Below are 22,661 nucleotides of genomic sequence, written 5' to 3' on the forward strand. Positions count from 1 at the left end.
GTTGACAGATCCTCCCAATTTAATTTCAGCAGACTTACTTAGTACTCCTTAGAGTCCTGTGTCCGGGCTGCTAATGAAGATGTTGAAGAGCACAGGGCCGAGGACAGAGCCCTGGAACCCCAGCAGTGACCAGTGCCAGCCTGGTGTCACCCCAGTCACCGCCACCCTCTGCGCCCGCCTCATGAGCCCATTGCCCACGGTGTTTTTATCCACCTGTGGGCTGGACAGTTTGTCCAGATGGATCCTGGGAGAGACTGTATCCAAAGCTTTGATGAAGCCCAGAAAGACCACATTAGTGCCTCTCCTGGGTCACCCAGGTGTGTCAGCCTGTCTCAGAAGGAACTCAGGTGTGACCAGCAGGACCTCCCCCTTGTGAAGCTGCGCTGACCTATTGTTGCCAGATGAATACCTGTTTGCTCAGCTGGTAGGGAGAAGACAATGATTATTTTGTGAAATCACTGGCCTGTGGAACTGCATAATGGGGATCACGTTAAACATCAACCAAGAAGAGGGGCAGGAGAATACACTTTCATCTCCAAAATAACGAATTACATTGGTTGTGCTAACTCGGCTCCATATTTGGGAAAGTAACACCGAACTCATGGGGTGGGTAAGTGTCACTTCAGGGCCTACAGCCACCTGAGACCACTGTACAGACCCCTGAGACAAAGTCATGTGAAAAGGGAAGGAACATTCGTTGATGACTTTGGGGGAATGATTATCATATGTGTGTTTGTTCTGGGAGAACCTGTGAGCACACATGTACACGCAGCCTGGGAACAGGAGCCCTTTCTGTGCTCAGCATGCACACACAATATCTGAGAGGAGACAGCCCCCCGTGCCTGCAGCCAGGCGAGGAGTGGCTGCTGCTCGGTGCTGCACTGCTCTTAGCAAGGTTTTGTCCATTTTTCTGTAACATGATGCCTCAAGGTGTTTTCCAATACCTCCCAGGATAATTTTCACCATGACCTTACCAGGTGTTGAAGTGAGACTGATGGGCCTGTAGTTTCCAGGGTCACCCTTCCTGTGCTTTTTGAAAACAGGGACAACATTAACCAGCATCCACTCAACTGAGACCTCTCCAGATTTCCAAGAGTGTTCAAATATCAAGAGAAGGTTCACAATGACATCAGCCAGCTCTTTCAGTAGTCTCAGATGAATCCAATCAGGCTTCATAGATTTATAGGGATGCAGCTGGTGCAGCAGATCCCTACAACTTCAGGATCAACTGTGAGTTTATAATTCTCAAGCCACGGTCATTCAGCTGAGGGCACTGGGACTCCCTTAGCCCATGCTGAAGAGAGGTAAGGAAAACAATAAATATCCCTGTCTTGTCAAACTCGCTATTTGTGAGGTGACCACCCTCATTCTGGAATAGGACAATGTAATTTCTGCACTGTTTTTTGTAGATGTATTTTAAAACCCTCTTTTTATCATCCCCCACAGTTCTGGCAAGTTATGCTTTGGCTGCAAAAATTTTCTCCCTGCAGAGCACCATCTCTGTGGTCCTGCCATGTCACCCAACCTTCTCCTGCTGGGCACACACCTTCCTTTTCTGCTTTACCTACGAAAGAAGATTCCTGTTCAGCCATGCCAGCCTTCTGTCTCATCTGCACTGTTTGAGAGAATTCAACATTCTGGAATCACTACTACCTGTGCCCATTGGAGGTGATACCTAAAAAGTATCCATATGGACCCCAGCAACTTTGAAAGAATTTTCCCAGGGATCTTGATCACTATTTCCCTGAGCAGCCTAAAGTCTGCTCTACTCATGTCTAAGGGTGACAATTTTCTGACACTTTCTCCTAGTAACAGAGATTTTAAACTCAATCACTTATTGACTGCAGTAGCAAGATAGCCACCAATCATGTCATTCAAACCCTCTCTGTTAACAAGGAACAAATCAAGGAGGGCATCTTTGCTAGTCAGCTGTCCTAGTACTTGTATATGAAGTTGTCTTCGAGGTGTTTTAGCCATCTTAGACTCCAGAGAAGGGACTTAAGCTGGGAGAGAATTGCATCACCATTTGTCCTCCCTAATTTGTGCTTTTTATCAATTATACAAATTTCCCAACACCTATAAAAGGTACTCACCCCTGGGAGTAGTGGGGGAGTAGGCTTTTGTGGACATCTTTCCATAACTGCCTATGAAGGCCTTCAAATAAAATTCCACTTTTATATTACCTTCTTCCTAAAAATATCTTGAGTTTCATTTCTAGGTTGGGAAAACGGCAACAGTCCAGGCTGGGAGATCTATAGTAGACTCCCACAGAAACATCTGCATCCTTCCACTGCCCCTTGATTCCTACCCGGAGGCTCTCAACTGTGCCACAGCCAGTTGTGACCTCCTCACATTCTAACTCTTCTGTTACATCCAATGCCTCCCTCTGCCTCATCTGCCCTGCCTATTCTACCTAAAGAGTCTGTAAGTGTTCAATAGGGCACTCCAGTTACAGGACTCATCCCGGTAATGTTTCACTTATGCTAGTGATGTCAAATCAGTGGGACTGGGCCAAGGATCCATGCTCCTCTTGTTTGTTCTTCATGCTGTGTTGGAACAGAAACACTTCAGCTCTGGTCTGTTGTAGCCAACACTGCCCACCAGCGCTCAGTTCCTCAAGTTTTGGTGCATCACCCCACTGTCTCTCACTACCTGCTTTTGTCCCTTTCCCCTTCCAAACTAGTTTAAAGCTCTATCAACAAATCCTCCTGGTTCCTATGCTAGAATCCTTTTTCCCCTCTCAGAGGTGCATCCCATCAGGTGTCAGCAGATCAGGCGTTGTACAGACCATCCCATGGTCAAAAACCCAACATTATTCTGATGACACCAGCCCCTGCTCTTGATAGGCAGACTTCTAGAATGCTACGTTGGATAACTTCCCTGTTAAAAAGGAATTTTTTTGTTAAACAATAGGCAGTAATCTGTAAAAACAATCCCTTGGCACAATGAAACATCTAATTTATTAGCAGGGCACTGCTACTTCATCAGTAGGGAGCAGACATAACTTCTTAATTATATTTGTCTTACTTTGTATTTGGTAATCTTTTTCTTCTCTCCTCTCTTTAATTTTTTTCTTATTATAGCACTACCAACTACAATTGAGCTACATTTTGCTCAGATTTACAAATCAAATTCCTCAGACTGTAAGCCAGGCCATGTACAACCATTTTTAAATGTTAATTTTAGGAATAAATAAAAGCACTGTTAAATTGCATCTTTTCTGTTGAGTGTAACAACAATAAAAATAGATTACTGCAAACTTCTATTCTAACTAAGAAGATCGTTCCTCTGTCCCCAAAGGAGAAATAATGTCCACTTCTGTTTCCTATGAGACTGGAGCTTCTTCCTTGCTTTGCCACCTATAACTACCATACTCCCAACCCTAGATACCCACACTGAGGCTTTTATCAACCAGCTTCAGCCCTCTGGAAGTAAAATCTATTCCAAGGTGCCTTAAAGAATCCCTAGAGGAAACAGGCATTTGCTCAGGAGCAATTAATCTATTTTAGATTTGTACCTTCTGGAGGGATAACCAGGTGACATTCATACCAACTGGTACAAATGTCACCGATGTACTGAGCACGTCACAGGCATTATTTATTTGGATTAGGGATGGAATCTCCCTGGAAAACCAGCCTGCTATAAAAACATGTTAAAACTGTTAGGTCTTTCTTTTTGACTTAATATTTCTCTTCCTGCAGTACACGGTACAGCTCAAAAATCTCTCATCTCAGCAAACACAACTGGCATCAAATATTCTCTTCTGCCTTTTCTCCTTACTGAAGTGAAAACAGACAAGGTGCTGTGGGTTGGAACAGGATGAGCTTTAAGGGCCCTTCCCACCCAGACCATCCTGTGATCCTACGACTTTGCCATGCTGCTGTTCCTGGGAAGGAGCAGCAAGGGGGCTGGGAGCAGAGAGCGCATCAGAACCTCGACCAGAGAAGCAGCAGTGTGTCAGGACTGTCCTCCCCTCTCTACCACAGGCAGTGGGTGCAGATATGAAGACATGGCCCAGGCCGAAAGGCCCAAAGGGGTCATCTCCAGTGCCAAAAGGGCTCAGGCCCCAGCTAAGAATCAGCATCTCAGTCTGGAGAGCAGATGTGCGAAGAGATAAAGTTTTACAAACTGTAAAAGACACACGAGTTGCCACAGAGGCAGAAGCCTCCTACACCCTGAAACTGTTTGAGACGTTTCCCTGGAGTTTGGACACAGATTCTGCTGTTACTTCCCTGGGGATTGAGGGAAAGGATCTCAATGTGTGCCCCACCAACAACTGGATGGTGAGATCCACTGAATCCTAAGTTGCATTATGTTTAACTAGCTGTAACATTAATAGCTACCTTTAATCTTGCACGGTATATATCTGTTAGTGGTTTTCTTTTTGTCCTTACTCCTGTGCAGTATTAGCTTGTTTTAAGTCTTATGTCTGTTAGTTTTCTGTCTATTAAATAAATAATTCCTTCTCTAAAAGACTGAATCAGCCATTATTAAAGAACTTGTGAACAAGAGTGGGTTTTGGGGTGCTGGCCACCTCAACAAAGCTCCTGCCTGCTGCCAGAGGCCTGGGCAAAGGGCAGGGAGCTACCCAAACCCCACATGCATTGGTAACAGGCAGCGAGCAGCACGCTGGACTCCGGAGCTCCGTGGCTATGGAATACCTCTGCGGATGCTCCTCCTCAGCTTGTTGCAGAGGTCCAGGCGCGGGTTCTCCAGGCTGTCCTCAGCCGAGCCCGGGCTCTGCTCGGGGGACGACAGCCCCCGGCTCAGGTCCAGCGGCGCCTTGCTGCCCGTGGGCGGCGGGGACGTGGCCGGGCTGTAGTTTGAGGTAGGACTGCTGGCCACGGACGAGGCCGAGAGGTCGAGGGCACCGATCCTGGAGTTCAGCGGGGAGGTCAGGGACAGTTTGCGGGTCCTGGCGGGTGAGGAGGTCCTGGAGAGTGACAGGGGAGGAGGAGAGGAAAACTTGCGGCAGAGGTGTGGTGACTTCCCGTCAGCCAGGTACTCTCCTCTGTTGTTCTGACTGGTGGCAAAGAACAGCTCCAAAGACCTGAGAGGCAGAAACACGAAAAGAGAAACACGGTAGCAAACACTGAACAGATTTAAGTGAAAACGCTTCAGTTTTGAGCAAATCTGCATGGCACTGCAAAATCCGTGTGACAGTTAGTCCTCAAAGCTTGGGCATATAGCTGAGACAGACGCTCCGTAAAACTGGCATCCTGTATACTATGCACCTAAGAACCTTTCTCTTAGATTATTTACAAGCTGAAAACAATGAGGAAAATGCCCACAAAACGAACAATGACTGAGGCCGTGACATCCCTCCCAGAAATCTGCGACAGGGAGGTCCCAGGAAGGGGTTCACCTGACGGGAATGGAGGTGAAGGGCCGCCTGTAGATGTCGGAGAGCTTCTCCAGGACCACGGCGGCAGTGGTGAAGATGCGGTAGGTGTGCAGGAACGTGTTGAGGAAGTCGATGCTCAGGAACCGCAGGTCCGTCAGCCGCTCCAAGAGGCGCTCCACGCTCGCGTAGCGGATTTGGGGGACTTTGCAGGAATTCAGTGTTTTGCTGAAGCAGATATCAATGTCATCTCTGTGAAGACGGGCGTCGGATCTACACCAAAGTCAAATTTAAAACACTTTACCAATGAGTGATCATGGCTAAGGTGATGCCTTAAGTTGTAGCTTTCATATTTTCCAGATTCTGTACTACATTATTATGTAACTCTGAGCTTCATACAGAGTGTCAGCAGCTCTCCTCACAGCTCAGGCACACAGGACAATCCTTTCCCAGCCCCAGAACCAAGGAAACCGCTGCAGCTCCAGCCCTAAAAAGTGCAAACAACAAAAAGGCCCAAAATGCCCAAAAACTGCAAACAACAGGGAATGGAGGAGAGCAAACTGGGAGGGTGGGAACCCCAATATGGAAATGGACCAAAACTTGTAAAAGTGTGAAAACTCATGACTCGGGGTCCATCTTGGGTGGAGCCATGGCTGGGCTCTTGTGCTACCCCAGCTGTATTCTTTTGAAGGATTTTTAATAAATCCCTACTTTATTCCTTTAACTCTGTCTAGTCTTTGTTCCAGGCAGACTCTCAAGGCATCATTTTAGCTGTTCCTGTCAACATAAAAGCATCAAATATTCACACACTATTGTGTTACATCGATGCAGGAAAACTTTAATTTGTGGTGACACTGCTTCCATAACTAAGGGAATTTAAATTTTTGTTTTTGGCAAATGCTTTACTCTTCAAAGCCTAAGGAAATGTTAATCGTGCTTACATTTCTGAAATGGAACAGGTGGCAGAATTGTCCCCTCTTGTCTCTTTAAGGCTATTGTGGCCCATAGGTCAATATTACTAAAATCTCAGTGTGGAATAATTGTTTGCAGTGTTTTCTGCTGGGATCAAGCTTTATCTAAAATAAAGTAATGGATCCTAAATATTAACCCCTTAGCTAGATTTAAGGCTTGCCTGCAAATTAACACCTGCCTTTAGCTCCAAGAATTACTTTTTGTTTTAAGAGAAGAAAGAGGGAACAGCACAAAACATCTCAAATTTCAAAGCAGAAACCAAGAAAAATCTTTATTTTAGTGAAAAAACCAAAACCAAAAAACAATCAATTTCTGCTGGGACATTAAAAAAAAAAAAAATCATTTACATAGCCCTACCCATAATGGAGGGTTTTCCCCCTCGAATTCTGTTTTTCTTAGTTTGTAAATAAACAGGATGAATACTAAGTAAAGCATCTTTCAATACACCCCATCTTATTGTTATAAATTATTGGATTTTCTCAGAAGATTGGGTTATTCCACACAATTCTACACTGCATTACATAAAAGAAACAACAACAAAAAATCTTGCTTCTTAAATGAGGCTCTATGAAAAGTGGCAATTTTTTGTTTATATTATCCAATGACATCTGACTCTGAAAGTCAAACTGTGCTGCAAACCAGGAAGTAAAATTTAAGGAGAACACTAAATTTGTGTCTGTTGTGAAGTATGTTCTGTATGTTCTTCAGAATTAATATTCCTTTCTGTTGGCACAGGGACTGAGGTCCTGCTGTACTTTGAAATGGGACAAATGTACTTTTAAAACTCAGCAGGTGACAGAAGTTTTTACACTCCGGAGAGTTCCTGGAATAAAGATGCAAACAATAAAATGCCATATTTCCAGGGATCAAAGGTGCGTGCCCTAACAGTGCATTCCCAGATGCTTTCTCTCTCCCATTTCTAAGCACAAAGAGAAGAGAGAAAACAACTACAGAAGAGGCATTTGAGAAACCAAGAGATGCGACAGATAATAGTGAGAGAGGAAATAATTTTATGTCTATCCTTGTATTTCATTCGCTCATATATTCATTGGATCCTAATAAGTAAAACTCATGTAAATTGAGGTATGCAGAAGATCCAAACTGTGTTAAAAATCTGGAATCATGTACTGAAAATATCTCACTGGAAACAAAAAGCATTTATTACAATAAATAACTGAGAGAATTCAAAGGTAAGGGAAGCAGCCTTATAAATAATGATGATACTTTGATGTGATCAAATAAAATCATGAGAGAAAATAATTTTTTACCAGAAATACAGAGAACAAAAACGTTGGCTAATATAACAAAATACCTTTGAAAATAGTACTTCTCTGCAGTCACATAAGTTCTGAAGACATTGTAAAAATCTCCAACAAAATTATGAGATTACAAGGAAAAGCTGAGAACAAAATCATTCATCTGAGGCATAACTGAAGCCAGCCAACTACTCAAAACCCAGAAAAACCTAAGTTGTGATCCACCACTGTGAATTGAGAGTTCACCACTCTGAGTGATCCCTACAATTCCAAGAATGGGATTTGAAAATAAATGTTTTGGGATATAGAATCGGTTCCATTCAACCAAGATGGGAGAAAAAACAATTTAAAGGTTTACACTTTCTAAAGACATGCTTTCTCTTGTTAAAATTTTTATTGCAGAAACACAATAATCTATTTTGTTCTCTGTTGCACTTACTTGATCATATGTGGCACTGTGACCTTGGAGTTTTCTTCAAACACTATTGTCATTAATCCATTGCACCTTATATTATCAATGCACTGTGAAAATAGACATTGAAAACTGTTAAAATCAAAACGCTCTTCTTATCCCTATAATCTCGAAGCACAGCTTTTGCAGGGTATGGGCTGATTAAGACAAGGTATTTTCTCAAATGAAAAGCAGTGATGCAGGAATTGGAGTCGACATGCTTCTCTAGCCTTTGCCTCTCAGGGTATTCTGTTCAGCAGCCTTTTCTTTCCACATGATTAAGTATTTTGAGTTGGAAGTGATATTTCCTTTGAAGCTCCTTGGAAAGGGAACAAAACTCATTATTTCTAGTATTTCCTGAAAGAGTGTAAGCTTGAGAAATCAGGAGCACAAGAAAGTCAGCATGCTTTATCCTCCAAGAGGTACAGTAATACCTTAACCTTTACTCTGTGCAAAAGACTAGAAGGGAATAAAAAAAGCTTCCAGAAACACATTTGTAAAAACAAATTCAAGTGGTGCTCCTTATGAAATGCAGCTGTGAGGAAGCTGTCCAAGCTGTTCCCTGCAAACTCTTGTATAAATGTTTTGGGCTGGGAATTAGGAGGGACTTTCATGTGCACTTTTATGCAGCTCAGATGAGCCCAAAGAAGGGAATGGAGCTGGGGAAGGAACTGGACCTGTTACCAAACCCTACAGGGCTCTTATCTTCATTATGCTTTCTACTTTTATTCATATATATATATATATATATATATATATATATATATATATATATATACTTACACACACATATATATGGACAATCTCCTTACATCAGTAAAAAGGAGTTTCAGAAATTATCACACACATTTATCTTGACTTCAAGAATAAATGCAGCCTTCAGGCTTTGGAACATTTCACAGCAGAGCTATGATTGATATTGGATTCCTCAAACCTGATCATCACAGGCCTCTTCAGGTTTAGATTACATCTATTAATTTAAAATATCATCTATCAAGTTTTATGTGGGTCTCAATTCAGGATTTTAAGACTGTTTGGAAAGTGCAGCTGCAGTAATTCCCAGTATGATTTTCTCAAGTCATTACCTAAAAGCGGTGAGAAACACATTTAACAGAAGTACTTATATTTTCCCTATTTGACATTGAAATATTTCAAAGAAGCCCTTAGCACCAATCATGGTATCAGATGACTTTTAAAATTTCTATAATTTAGGCAAGAATGGACTTAGTAGTGTTCTTAAATGGTCTTTCCGTGCCAGTGAACAGCTCCAATAATTTTACATGTCAGTGGAACAGTATAATTCCCTGAAAATCTGTTTTGTAAAAAATTCTTTAACCAGGTCTGTCTGTAAGACAGCAAGTTGTAGCTCACACTGTATTTTGAGATTTTTATTTGCCTATTTTTGTTCTTTCAAAAATGTTAATCCAGCACAAAATAAGTCAGAATTCTTATTTTTTAAGCAATTTCTTCTCATTATGATGATGATTCATCTGGAGATGATGCCAGCAATGATAGCAACTTTGGAAATGCATGACATTCCATGCTGATATTCCTCTAATCAGCTATTTCTCTCTAAATTAATAGAGGATAGGACCTAAATTCAGAACTCTGAGAGATGTATGTTCTTGTTTATGTGCATAAAAAAAACCCACAAATAGCCTTGATTTAGCTCTGGTTAGCTGGAAGTTCAGGGAGTTTTTTAAATTGCATTCAACTTCTTTCCACAATTAGATTATGACAAAGTTTGTCTATTATGTTTTTAACGAAAAGCAATTTAAAAAACCCCAACAACATATCCCTGACATTTAAAAAAAATTAAATACTCTTTTTTGTTCATTCACAACATAGACAGTTCCTGCACACCATCAGAATGCTCAGCAATTATTTATAATAGTTTGTTAGTATTTGTTTTTGGTGGAAAAAAAGAGTTTATCCCATTTTCTTACTTCATTATTGTTTTGATATGGTATCATTTTCACACTAGGACTCTCAGGTGGTTTTTGATCTGTATGAAAATCATGAATAAACCAGTACTATCCTTCTTCTTAAATCAAAATATGTTTCTAGATAGGCTCTCCTTAGACATAAAAATGCTTACCACTATGTTTGTCCACAGACAATTTTGAAATTTATACCCCATCTCTGTTTTTGAGAAACACACTTCCCTGCTGACTCAAATGCAACAACAGAATTTTGAGGAGAACAGGCAGCACTAATGGTTTTTCACACATAACACAGCAAATCAAAGGTATTCAGCACCCCTGTGTCAGGCTGGTTTCCAGAAGCACAGAGACCTCACCAAAACCAGGTGAGAAAATGTCTTAGGTTGGAAACGAGGGTGTGTGTTCTATCCCCATCTGCCAGAGCTGGGGCAGTTCTCTGCTGCTCATGGGCAGTTTTTTCTTTATCTCTTCCACAACCCATCCTCCCTCCAGGAGATATCTTCTGTTAATGGGCCATTAATTATTAATTATCTCCTGTCCATGGCCAGTGAGTGTCCCTGCATGGATGAGAAAATTCCATCATCCCATGGGGAGAGGCTCCGCCCAGGGGAGGAGCCAAGCATTCCTACCTGGATACAATCTGACCTGGGAACACCACAGCAGCTTTCTTCCCCACTGCATTCCCAGAGGAGCAGCTTTCTTCCCCACTGCATTCCCAGAGGAGCAGCTTTCTGCCCCACTGCATTCCCAGAGGAGCAGCTTTCTTCCCCACTGCATTCCCAGAGGAAGCCCAGGCCCATCCCCACCAGCCCTGGAGCTTCAGAGGAAAACTCCACCCTTGTGCAGGATCCCTGCTCCAGCAGAGGCACAGCTGGCACTGCAGGAGGGCTGAGCCACCATGGGATGGGGCTGCTGCCACCCCCCTGACCCACAGGCTGCCAGGGCTGTTCTGACTCTGGCAGTGCTGTTTTTTGTGTTTTGTACTATTACGTTTGTATTTTTAATTTCCCTAATAAATAACTATTATTCCTATTGCCATATCTTTGCCTGAGAACCCCTTAATTTCAAAATTACAATAATTCAGAGGGAGAGGGTTTACATTTTCCATTTCAGGGGAGGCTCCTGCCTTCCTTAGCAGACACCTGGCTTTTCACACCAAGACAGGAAAGCACTGGGGATACCTGGCTGATGTCACTTGTCCACGCAGCTTTCTCCTGCCGTGACGGGGCCAAAAGGACAACAGTGAAAGGAGGAGCATCCGTGGGCTCCACTATCAGCTTGAAATCCAGGTGTCCAAACACCTGTCCAGAACCTTTTGCTTTACAGCCAGAGGTGGAGGAAAAAAGTCACACCATGAAATGTCACAGCGTAAGACAAAGAAAACAGTGATTTCATTTACAATGGAAATGCTATAAAACATCTTTCTGATAAAGAGCAAATCCAGTTAAGTATCCAGCAACTCATTTTGTTATTCACATATACCAAGAACAAAAATACTGGGATTTGCTCTTCAAGATAAAGTTTCTTATAACACTTGTATGCTAATACATCCTCACCATACTACAAGTATAACTCAAATTAATAAAACTACTTTCACAATTCAAGTGCAAAACTTGACAAACTGCAGTTTGGAAGACAAAAGAAGTTACAATAAAATCAGCCTGAGGCTGTATTTTGTAATTCCATTTGAATAAGCTCACAGTCCAGATTTGCGGGGAGCCCAAGGCAAAAAAGTTCCCATTAATTCTTCCAAATCACTCAGCTCCTGTGTATTTCTGAAAGCTAATTATCTACTGCTTATTTAAGGTTTTTTTTTTTTTAATTTTAAATTTTTTTTATTTTGTTTTCCGAGATGCTCTGGGTGAACCTGAATACAAAAGCCAGCAAATAATTTGTCACATTTCTCCAGCCAACCCTCTTGAAAATCCAGTAAGGGGTGTTAACAGCAGGAACAAATACAACAAAACAATGCCCCATCCAAGACAGCATGTCCATTATTGGAACAACAATTCTACTGGATCAGTTTTACACTGCATTCTACTGGTTTCACAACAACATATCTATTTGCTCTTATGAAAAAATAAAAAAGGGTACTAATTTTAGGAAACTAGAAACTGTACTTACTACTGACAGCTGAATTTAACTTACAATCATCGTCACTCACTTCTGCCTCCTCGACCAGTGTGCACTCTATCAGAGACAGAACACCTCCTGTCTGTGGAAACAAAGCACATTTCACACAAATGTTATTTATTCCCATTTGTCACAGGTTTTTTTACATGTTGACGGGCCTGACTCCAACATTTCACATTACTCAGAGCTCTAAGGAAGATTCATCAGTTTCATGATGCACATTTTTTCCTTAAAGAACTAAACCCAAACTGATTAAATATAATGGTGTTCTTAATCCAGCAGCTCAATATTAAAATGCACAAAACTTCTTTTGCTTTTACCACACTGTAATTTATGGCACACACAGACTTGTTTGCAAGTTCCAAAAAAGTTAACTAGAATTTCATCTCTTCAATTTAAGTGAAATACATACAAGATTTTTTAAAGGTTCTGTTAGACTCTATTTATTTTGTATAAGTACCTGAACTATGTAAGAGGTGCAAAGTGGGAAAGCACATGACCTTCAATAACCTCTTGGTATGCCAAATTAAAATATGGTTATTCAACATAACCCACTCCATGAATTACCAACTTCTCTTTACCCACTAGCCAGCACTATGAAAGACTAATTATCAACAAATATAACTAGATTGTTCTTAGATGACATTTTATTTTAAGAGAACATGCTGTTCAGGAAAACTGAATTGACTTTGAAAATTAGTTTTATTAGAGCTCTGGAAGATGTTCTTTGGCAATTCTGCAGGGTTGTACTGACTGATTTATGCACTGAAAACTGACTTAAATTCAGTGCTACATAAACTGAATTTATTCACTACTTCAAACAAATAGATACATCAATGCCTTGTTTCTAATCCGCAGTGTACTAGAATTAACTGGGTCTAATAAAAGAAAATTGGCTGAATTCTATTATTTGCAATGAAAAGACAAAGCAGTTAAACACTGTGCACCACCCCACTTTTGTTTATAACCACTAATGCAACGCTCACATGAAACCCATAAAACAGCAAACAGCAATCTGTTGTCAGTTCACCAAAGATGTGTTTTCATTTTGAAAATTAAATCACATTATGAAGTCCATACCTTAAGAAGATGCAGTTTTCCTCCTGAACTTCTTGTACAAATTAAGAAGTGTTTTGTAAACAAGAAGCATTGTCTTTCTCCTTCTTTCTTCAAAGACAATGAGCCCAGGCGAACTTTACTCAGCTTTCCCCTCTCAACTGAGGGGACCTGGATAAGGGAACCTGATAATGAAGGTGCAAAATTTACTGCATTACAGTAATATTTAGTAGGCAGTGCTCAAGTTGTTAATTCATTGAATACTATTACGTTAATTAACACAGCTCTTCATTCCAGTATCAATGTGTATCAGCATCTCTTTTAAGCACAAGTCAATCCCTTTTTTACTGCACAGGTTCCATTTTTTTTGTTATCATAAATAGACTCAAGTACAGTCTAGACTAACACTTGTGTGCGTGGCAGGATTAGATCCAGGGCTGATTAGGCAATTAAACACACTAAGAGGCCATTGATCACAAAATGTGGCTTAACAGCTGTGAGTTTGTGGGCCCCAGGTTGGGCAAACCCCTGGCAGAGGAGACCCTCCTGGAGCAGTTCTGTGCCAGGAACAAGAGATGCACAGGACTTTTTCTGTCTGCAGCTTCTGTTTATTATTATCTTATCAAAACCTCAGCACGCTGTCTGCACCAGACTCTGCGTGCAGGAAAAGCAGCACAAAAATGGCCAACAATCTCTTGTTACAAGGCTTTTTAAGTCTAATCAAAAACTGAGCTACCCAATTAAGAAGTGACACCTAAATTATTTCCCTTTCTGACCCAATAACTGAGCCCTTGAGACCCGCAATGCGGATTCTTCTACCCAATTACAAGATACCACCCAAACGCAGGAAGAAGAAGGAAGAAGAGGAAAGAAGGAGGGAACTCAAGACAACACCCTGTACCCTCCATTTTGTATCCATCTATAACACACTAAAAATCCTAAAACCTGAATTTCTCACCCATGTGACATACTACACCACTCTCTGCAATCTCTACAATCTCTTTCACACTTTTGTGGTTTCTGCTTTACCTTGAGGCTTTGGAAGTTTTCTCCATGAATGAGGGTCAAAGTCAGTGCTCCCCTGGGGCTCAGGACACCCCAGAGCAGACAGAGAAATACTCCCAGTGCCCAGGGTTTCCACAAACAGCAAACACCACTCTGACAGCCACTACACTTGCAGAGACACTTCCAAACCAAAGAGACACAGAATGGCAAGAACATGGAAAAGTTCTTTTTGATGGAAACGAGTTTGTGTGTGTGCCTGTGTGCAAAAGAGATGGAAACGAAGCACATTTCTGCTTCTTATCTTGTACTGCATAATTGTCAGTGCTCCACAGCTCATCTGAAATGTGCTACCAGTAAAACACTCCCGAACTAAGTTGAACCTGCTTACATAAGCCTGAATTTTGCTTTGCAGAGCTCTGGGCTGGGGAGAGCTCTGCTTCTCTGCTGTTTCACATCTCAGTCTGTGACCAACTTTTCCAGATTGATCCCACCATGTGTATCACCTCCAAATTTGGAGCAGGAGTTAAATTTGGTGATGGAGTGCAACTCCTCTGTAGATTAAACAGAAAGATTTCTACCATACAACTTGCTGTTAGCAGACAGGGCAGACAAGAGACCTCCTAGTCTCCTTCCCACACATCTCACCTCACTATTACCTTTACACTGGCTCGTGCCTTGTTCCAGTATCAGGTACTCACACAGCTAAACCAGCAGGAAAATAAGGCTGGGAAGAGGCAGCTGACTTAGCTCCCTGATAGGAGCAAGGTCACAAAAGCACCCATAAACTGGTGCTGCAAAGGGAGCTGCACAGCAGAACAAGCTAGAGGAGAAGGCTTTGACCTGCCCCTTCCAGATATGAAATGGCACAGCTGCATCAAAGCTCAAAGTAGTGGTGGCATCCTGACACAATGCCAGCCTGACAGAATTATCCATGAAATATTAGATTAGCAATTCTTTCCCTGTGTTGTCAAAAGGATTATCTTTCTCAAAGTTCACATATGCAATCTTAAATTAACAAACAAAGAAATTGCAGCAACTGAGAAAGGTGCTATTTATCTACATTTTTTCTACACTTAGCTTTCTCTATATATTTAAGTAGCCTTAAGTTATTAATATGTAAACTTCTACTGACATGGAAAAATACACAGCAGTAAATTTGCCAGAGAACAGTGTTCTCTGACAGACACATCATATTTAGACTAAAAGTGTATAACACAACTTTTGTCACTGAAACAGAACATCGGAGTTATGCTCCAGAATTTTGCAAAGGAATTTGGAACATTTCAGATTCACTTACATTCTTACCCAAACCCATAAATATTTACTGGCTGTTGTGCATTTCTCCTGGACAAACAGCCAGCCTGCCTCAGCTGTAAGAGAGACGGAGGAGATCATTTCCATATGTTGGAACAGTGAATTTTCCATGTTACACTGACTGTCCCTCAAGCCACACTGCAAGGCCAGCATGCTCAAAACAACTCCCAGACAAAATTCCCAGGGTACTTTTAGTCCAAAAATTCCATCTACACATTAGGGTAGCAATATTCAATCTGTACATTTTGTTTCTGCTTTGCTTTGCAGAGTAGTAGTACCTATAAATATGATATGCTTACAGAAGTAAGTTTACAGGTAACTTTTGCTTGTTTATTTATTTTTATTTTCATTAGAATGCTTTCAGGACTAACATGCTCTGTTCTTCCATAATGGGCTGAGGTTAAACAATGTTCTTGCACAGAGCTGAAATACTGTTTAATAAGGTAAAAGAGAGCAAACCTCTCTCAAAAAGCAGAAAACAAAGACTGCATTTTCTCTCTTTCAAATTTGCAGAGAGAAACACATCTCCTACAAATTCTTCATGGCTGACACCAAGCAAGGACCTTGGGCATTCTCATCAGGCTTCAGTGGCTAACAAAACTGGGCATTGGCTCTACCACAGATTTCCTCTTAAGGAAAAAAAATGGTCACAATTGGCCAATGTACAGATGCAATGAGCGAGTGAAGCTAATTTTAGAACATTCACTAACAGTATAGTTTGGACAATAGTGTAATCCCATGAATTTTTATCCAGCCACAAGCCCAAGCACTTTCAGCACTTCAATGCTTCAACAGTCACCCTCTCAGCCTTTGCTCAATCCAAAGAATATAAAAGGCTGTATTTATAAACAAACTCAAGCATTCAGAAGTCTACATTGAACTGTCTGATTTACCAACTCAGCCTGGCTTTCCCCATGCTGGAGGCTTTTGGGCTCTTTTACTCTTTTTTGTTGTTTGTTTTTACTGCTCAGAGGGTTAAACACTGGAAGAGGTCGCTCATTCAGGGAGGCTGTGGAGTCTCTGTCCTTGGAAACAACAAAATACTGACTGGACATGGCAGAAACCAACTTCCTCCAGCTGGTGCTGCTTTGAGACTGGAATGGATAATTTCCAATGTCCCTTCCAGCTTCAGCTGTTGTGTGATTTTGTGGTTTTGATATCTTCATCAGCAGAAGTACATTCACAGCAGCTGATGGCAGAAACATCAGAGTGTTTGAAGGCACCAGAGGGGCTCGAGGTGCCCAGTTGTTTGGATGCCAGCAGATTTGAGACTCCCTGAGTGTCCTTCAGCCTCACAAAGAAAACGTTCCTCACTTGTTTGTGTGCCTGACTATAAAATCTGTACCTAAGTAAGAGGCAGGGAAAATCAGACCCCAAGGAACTCAAAGGAGAATTCACAACCTGCATTGCAAAACCTTGTCAGGGACAGTTCCTGTGGCCTCAACATGTACAACTCAACAGAACCAATCTCTTCTTAAAAATGTAAAGTCTGTAACACATGAAAAAGCTCTCACTAACATCCAAAAAAAGAAAGCCTGAACAAAGGTAGCAGCAGCGCTCTCCTGTTTTAAGCTGGAAAAGAGGTTCCTGTGCCCATCTACACTAATCAACACAACAAATGGAAGCCTAACTGAAACCAGAGGAGATGGACACCACTGCCAAAGTGACCTTCCTTTTACTGTCAGATGTAAAAGGAAAATGGGCTCCATTACTTCATTTGCTTTATTCAGATTTCTGCCCTTGCACAGACTCACAGGCAGTGGATGTTTCACCAGATAAGCTGATAAACTTTCTGTAACACACACTCCTGTCCACTATCCTCTGACTGTGTGCCTAGAAATAAATCTGAATTTAATTCACTTACAGGGTTTGGTCTGGGCCTAACAAACCAACAGTAATTTGTTCAGATTGATTCCCACAGAAAAAAAAAATTCTAAGGTTTACTGATGAAGCAGTGAGTACACAGACAAAACATTATCAGTCAGGTTTAATGGGAAAACCCTAATAAATAAAAATACATATTTGTATTACATATTGTAATAATCTTGGGAAAAAAACCTAAAATTTAAATAGATTTCATGGTACAAGTCAACCTAGGATAATCACAGCATTATAATTATTTGGCTGTGGGTGCAAAACAACTTGGTTTTTTTCTGAAAGCCATGTTCATAACTCTTAAAACACCTCAGAGATAACAAATGCATGCATTTAATGAAGAATCAAGTCATTTAATAGGGTTTGTAAAAACAATATTGTTAGGATATTGTAAAAGTAATATTGCAAGTTATTACAGAAAATTCATCATTTGGCCACATAACTACAAAAGCAGCATAAAATGTATTTCAAAATGCACAGAAAGCCTATTAATTACCAGGTGCAATATGGCCCCATCAAAGACCAGATGTTCTGCTGAGGTTATCTGGAAAAGGTTTTGTGAAGGGATGCACCTAAATTATATTCCTAACCTTTCCTGAGTATATTTAATGCTTTTCAGCACAAAGGAGCAAAACCTGTCAAAATCCTGCACTATAGATCTGTAGTTACTGTGTACAAACCCAGTAACTGGCTTCAAGAGATCCAAAAGTAAAATATTATATAATATATAAAGGGAGAAAAATAAGCAGTTAAAGTAAACACCACCAAGTAAGAATTGTAACCAATTTGCAGTTCCTGGCAAAAAAAAACCTGTCCCTCATTTAAAATGGAAATGCTATTCTAGCAGAGTTTTTTGGAACTTAACAACAAATTCCACCTCTGCTGTAACTAATTTTCAGCAGAAAGAGTTTCCAAAGCTACCATCAATAGACAGAGAGGAGAAGAGTGCTGCTCTTCCCCTGCTCCATCCCCTTGGGCGCACAGTCCAGGCAGAACCTGAATCACAGCCCCACAGGGGCTTTGCCTCTCACGTGCTGCTGATTTCCGTGGTTCCTGCAGAAAACAGCACAGAACTGAGGTCCACCCACAGCCCAAAATCACCTGTTTTCAGGGCACTTTGTGACTCACCCTGCAGGGACAGGGGACAAGTGCCCAGCGCAGTGCCCAGCCTGGCGATGGCAGTGTGAGCCCTGCTGCCTTCAGTGTAGTTTCTTTTCATGATCGTTGGGCAATTTTGTAGAGAAATGTCTTACCTTGGCGTATAAAGGTTTGGCTGGTATCTAGCAATATGTCACAGCCCTCCACTATGGTCCTCTCTATGGCCAGGTTCTTGCGGATGTTCTCTGTGTCACTCACCTCGTCGTGCATCACTCTGTTGGGGACAAAGCAAAATGCACTTTATCTCCCCAAAACATGCCTCACACCTGCTGTGTCTCTGAAGACACAGTGCATGCCTTTCACCAGCTGCTAGAGAACAGATCTATCCACCCAGTGCCTCATCACTCCAGAGCAGGTCTCCTGCCTTTTTTCCTCTCCTTTTCAAATAATTCTTGTGATCATTTTGGTTTTTCAGCAGTGGAGCCAGTTAGGCAGAATAGTGACTGTTTTTGAACACATCTGACAGATGCCACCAAGCTACAACACTTCACAGCTGATAGAAGAGAACCTAATCCTTAATGCCACAAACAGGTAAGCATTGCCTAGAGTTGTGTAGAGCACATTGCAGATTTCCTCTCCATGGCTTTAGGGTCCCACTCTGTCCCTGCTTCATATTTACATCTCAATGTATCAATCCTTTCTATTCCATTCCATTCTATTCCATTCCATTCCACTCCTTTCCTTTCCTGAAATTTCCTTTCCTGAAATTTCCTTTCCTTTCCTGAAATTTCTTTTCCTTTCCTGAAATTTCTTGAAATTTCCTGAAATTTCCTTTTGTTCCTTTCCCTCAACAACCACAGCTTCCATATTGTACCATTTCCTTTCCCTTATTTTTTTTTTTAATAGGCATTCTTCCTTTAGAGATAAAAATACTGATTTTATATATATATATTTTTTTTTTTAAGTGCTGAAACCAACCCAGGAGCTTATATGATCTTGCAATGATATTTTCCTAAAGTGGGACTGGACTGCACTTTCTGGAATCTCCTCCTCCCTCAGAACTACCTTAAAGGGATGGAAATGAGTCAGTTTATTTTACATTTATGGTCTCTACTGACTCTATGAGCAGAGAGGATCTGTCAGTCTCAGACTCCAGATCTGAGTGTTCAGTGATGAATCAGCTGGATCAGCAATGAACTCTGACTTATGTGAGGAAGCCAGTCCAAAGCTGATTTATCTGCTCGTGGAGATCTTCTACAACTAAATATTCTCCAAGCACATCTTTAGTGAATACTCCAGACACTGAATATTTATATCCTAGAGTTCACTCATGGCCTCTTTGTTCACAGCAGAAAACTGCATTTCCCAGAGAGGAGAAACACATTTCTCACTGGGCTGATGAGAGGAACATCTGAGAAAGGTCTGGGGGTTCAGGGAAGAGCTCCATTGTGCAGGTTTCCACAGGGAGCAGAAGTTCTCAGAATATATCTTTAGTTCCTGCTTATCTGGCATTATTTGAAGCATATATGAAAGTCATTTTTCACACTGGCACGCTAAAATTATGACATTGATAGAGAGCTAAGTACTTTCCAAGACCATGATTATTTGAAATGCCCTTCTCTCTTTAAATTAAGAAAAATAAAATTTCTTTATGTAAAGAAAACTGCTCTGTTCATAACCCAGGAGTAGGTGGTTTCTATAGTGATTTCGAGTCTCCCTTACCAAAACACAAGGAGACACTTGGAGATTTAAATTTGCCAAAAAAAAAAAAAAAAAAAAAAGAACAGACTAAATATTACACGGAGATATTTTTGTTATTTTTCATTATCTTCTGTTTTGGGTTTGATTCTTTTGTTTGAAAAGCATATCTTTTTAAAAGAGCAAAAACAAATAAAAATAAAGAAAAACTGTTTTTTTCCTTTTCAAAACACTTAATTCAAAATTATCAGACATAAGGCAGAAAAATCTTACCTTGAAAGTTCTTCTAGTTTAGATTTAGCAAATTCAAGGCTTTTTCTCTCAACGTGTTCGTGTGGTGTGTGAGCCAAAAGTTCATGAAGTGTTATAATATATCTGGGAATCTTGAAACCAATAAGATATAATATCAGTAAATCCATATATACCTTCCCTCAATTTTAATAGATTATGAGCATGTAAATTTCTTTTGACATTGAAAATACCAGGTGACTTGTCTGCATTCAGATAACATTCACATTGCACAAAAGGAGATGGAAGAATGTCCAGTATTTGACTCTTAAAGGCTACAGGGTAAAAAGGACCCTTCAAGGCTTTTAACCACAGGAAGAAGGACCCTTCAGAGCTTTTAACCAAGTGATGGTGCAGCACAACTGGTCGGATACAACAAGATTTATGTAGGAGGAGAGGCACCATTATGCTCATGTGGAAAGTCACCAGCAATGACATAATAACATTCTTCATCACACAGGAACAGGACCATCTCCTTCCCTCCCCTGACCTGGTTTCAACTCAACCCGAAGAAACACCACACTCATAAAAACTTTACAATACACCACTTCAAAAATTTTAAAAAGTATTGTTGCAGGTGCTAATGGCTCCTTAGGCTAATATGAACAACTACCATTAGCATAAGTGTCACTGATGCCCCTTTTTAGTTTTTTTTTTCCTCTATCTGGCTTGCCATTTACTGCACAAACTGAGGGGGTTCACTATTCCTCCCATGAGTAAAATGTCAGGTTAAATGAAAAACACATTAAATTCTCAGGTCAGTGCTTCACAGACATCCTAAAACAGCAGCAAATGCCTACTCCAGGCAGATCACAGTAAAATATCAGGAGGTTAAGCACAGTTTTCAAAACTTTTGCAGTTTATTTTTCATTTTCTAAAGACCTAGCCACCCAAGAGCAAAGTGGGGAGAAAGATACAAAATGTGTTCCCAGTAAGGTGCTTATGACTGCTCTAAGATACTGAATATCATCTCTCTCTGGTCTTTATAACCTGAGGTCCTAAGTCAAGGACCTGCTCTTTGCCAATTTTCTTTGGTGCCATCCTCATCCCACACTCCCCCTCAACATTCCTGAACAAAGATGAGCCAACATAGCTGGGGAGGAGATCTCCACAGGCAGAGAGCCTTGGTGTAACAACAAAACAAATTACACCAAACTCATTTTCAGGAGAGTATTCCTAGTTAAGCAAGACGAGCCTTCAATGTCAGTAACATAAAATGAATCTACCAAACAGTAAAACCAAACGTACACAAAAAATACACAGGGAGTACCTGAAACATGGGGTAGGTAAGGAAAGTTTCCAGCATTCTGCCCTCACATGCTGGGTTGGCTTCATATTGCTTCAAGAGTTTGTCAAAATCCCTGTTTTGCTTACAGTTTGCCAGCACTTGTAGGCTATATTGATGATTCCGAACAAATTCTTGATATATGTTCAGCATTGGCAGCAGAATGTCAAATAAGTCGGCTAGAAAAAGCAGAAAAATGCCTTTATTTTCCCCCAGCTACCCATGTACTGAAATACATTTTTAAAGAAAATGTGTTTTCCAGTGTTTTCTCTGGAAGTGAATTACTATAATCAGTTCTGTTTCCAATACACTGACCATTTAGAAACATTAAACGTAGCCCTTTCACCTGCCCAGTGATGGTTGTTCTGATTACCAAATGGTCAGATAGCATTACCAAAAATACAGGTCTATTCAATGCTTAGGGCAGAGGAATTCTCATATACAGACCATTACTGCCCACATGGGATTCCCACTACACCTGATCTTGTGGTTTTAACCCTGCAAATGCATTCCCTTCAAAAGGGACTTTTAAGAAGTCATGTCTTCAGAAAAAAAAAAAAAAAAATAAAATCCCTAGTGAATATTCAAAAATGAATATGAAAGTTATACCCTACAGAAAATAAAGTAACTTACCTAGAATTAAGGTAGGCCAGTTAGCTATTCTTGCTTTTAAGCCCTGGTGAAATATCTCATGAAGAAACATGATTGTTTCACTGAAAAACAAGTATTTAAACAAACAAAAAGACAATTCTGGTTTTATTTTCTGATTAATAATTCACAAAGAAACATCTCTTCCTCTTTTGCACTTTGCTAGAAAAAAAACGAGAAGACAGTCATTGTTATGGAAATAAGTGCCTCCTTTTATTGCATTGTTTAAAAATACTAGCTCAGTGCTTCTAAAAAACTCATAGTATTCAATATAAATATTCTAACATTGTATTCACAT

The 22,661-nt window shown here is 40.7% G+C and overlaps 1 protein-coding gene across 9 annotated transcripts in view; it reads right to left on the reverse strand.

Moving 5' to 3' along the window:
• Positions 1-22,661, reverse strand: part of RASGRF2 (Ras protein specific guanine nucleotide releasing factor 2) — a 126,254-nt gene that overhangs the window by 49,438 nt on the left and 54,155 nt on the right. For 4 of the 9 annotated variants that reach the window (XM_068177071.1, XM_068177064.1, XM_068177063.1 and 1 more), the window contains 10 exons: positions 22,349-22,428; positions 21,701-21,894; positions 20,416-20,525; positions 18,600-18,718; positions 13,177-13,337; positions 12,079-12,178; positions 11,145-11,281; positions 8,009-8,091; positions 5,366-5,614; positions 4,662-5,050 (listed from right to left, as the gene is read on the reverse strand). In XM_068177071.1, coding sequence (XP_068033172.1) covers positions 4,662-5,050; positions 5,366-5,614; positions 8,009-8,091; positions 11,145-11,281; positions 12,079-12,178; positions 13,177-13,337; positions 18,600-18,718; positions 20,416-20,525; positions 21,701-21,894; positions 22,349-22,428 — 1,622 coding nt within the window. The remainder of the gene's footprint in view (positions 1-4,661; positions 5,051-5,365; positions 5,615-8,008; positions 8,092-11,144; positions 11,282-12,078; positions 12,179-13,176; positions 13,338-18,599; positions 18,719-20,415; positions 20,526-21,700; positions 21,895-22,348; positions 22,429-22,661) is intronic. The other 5 variants (XM_068177067.1, XM_068177066.1, XM_068177068.1 and 2 more) reach the window with 4 other exon arrangements.

Source organism: Anomalospiza imberbis, chromosome Z, assembly GCF_031753505.1.
Source record: "Anomalospiza imberbis isolate Cuckoo-Finch-1a 21T00152 chromosome Z, ASM3175350v1, whole genome shotgun sequence".
Lineage (NCBI taxonomy): Eukaryota > Metazoa > Chordata > Aves > Passeriformes > Viduidae > Anomalospiza > Anomalospiza imberbis.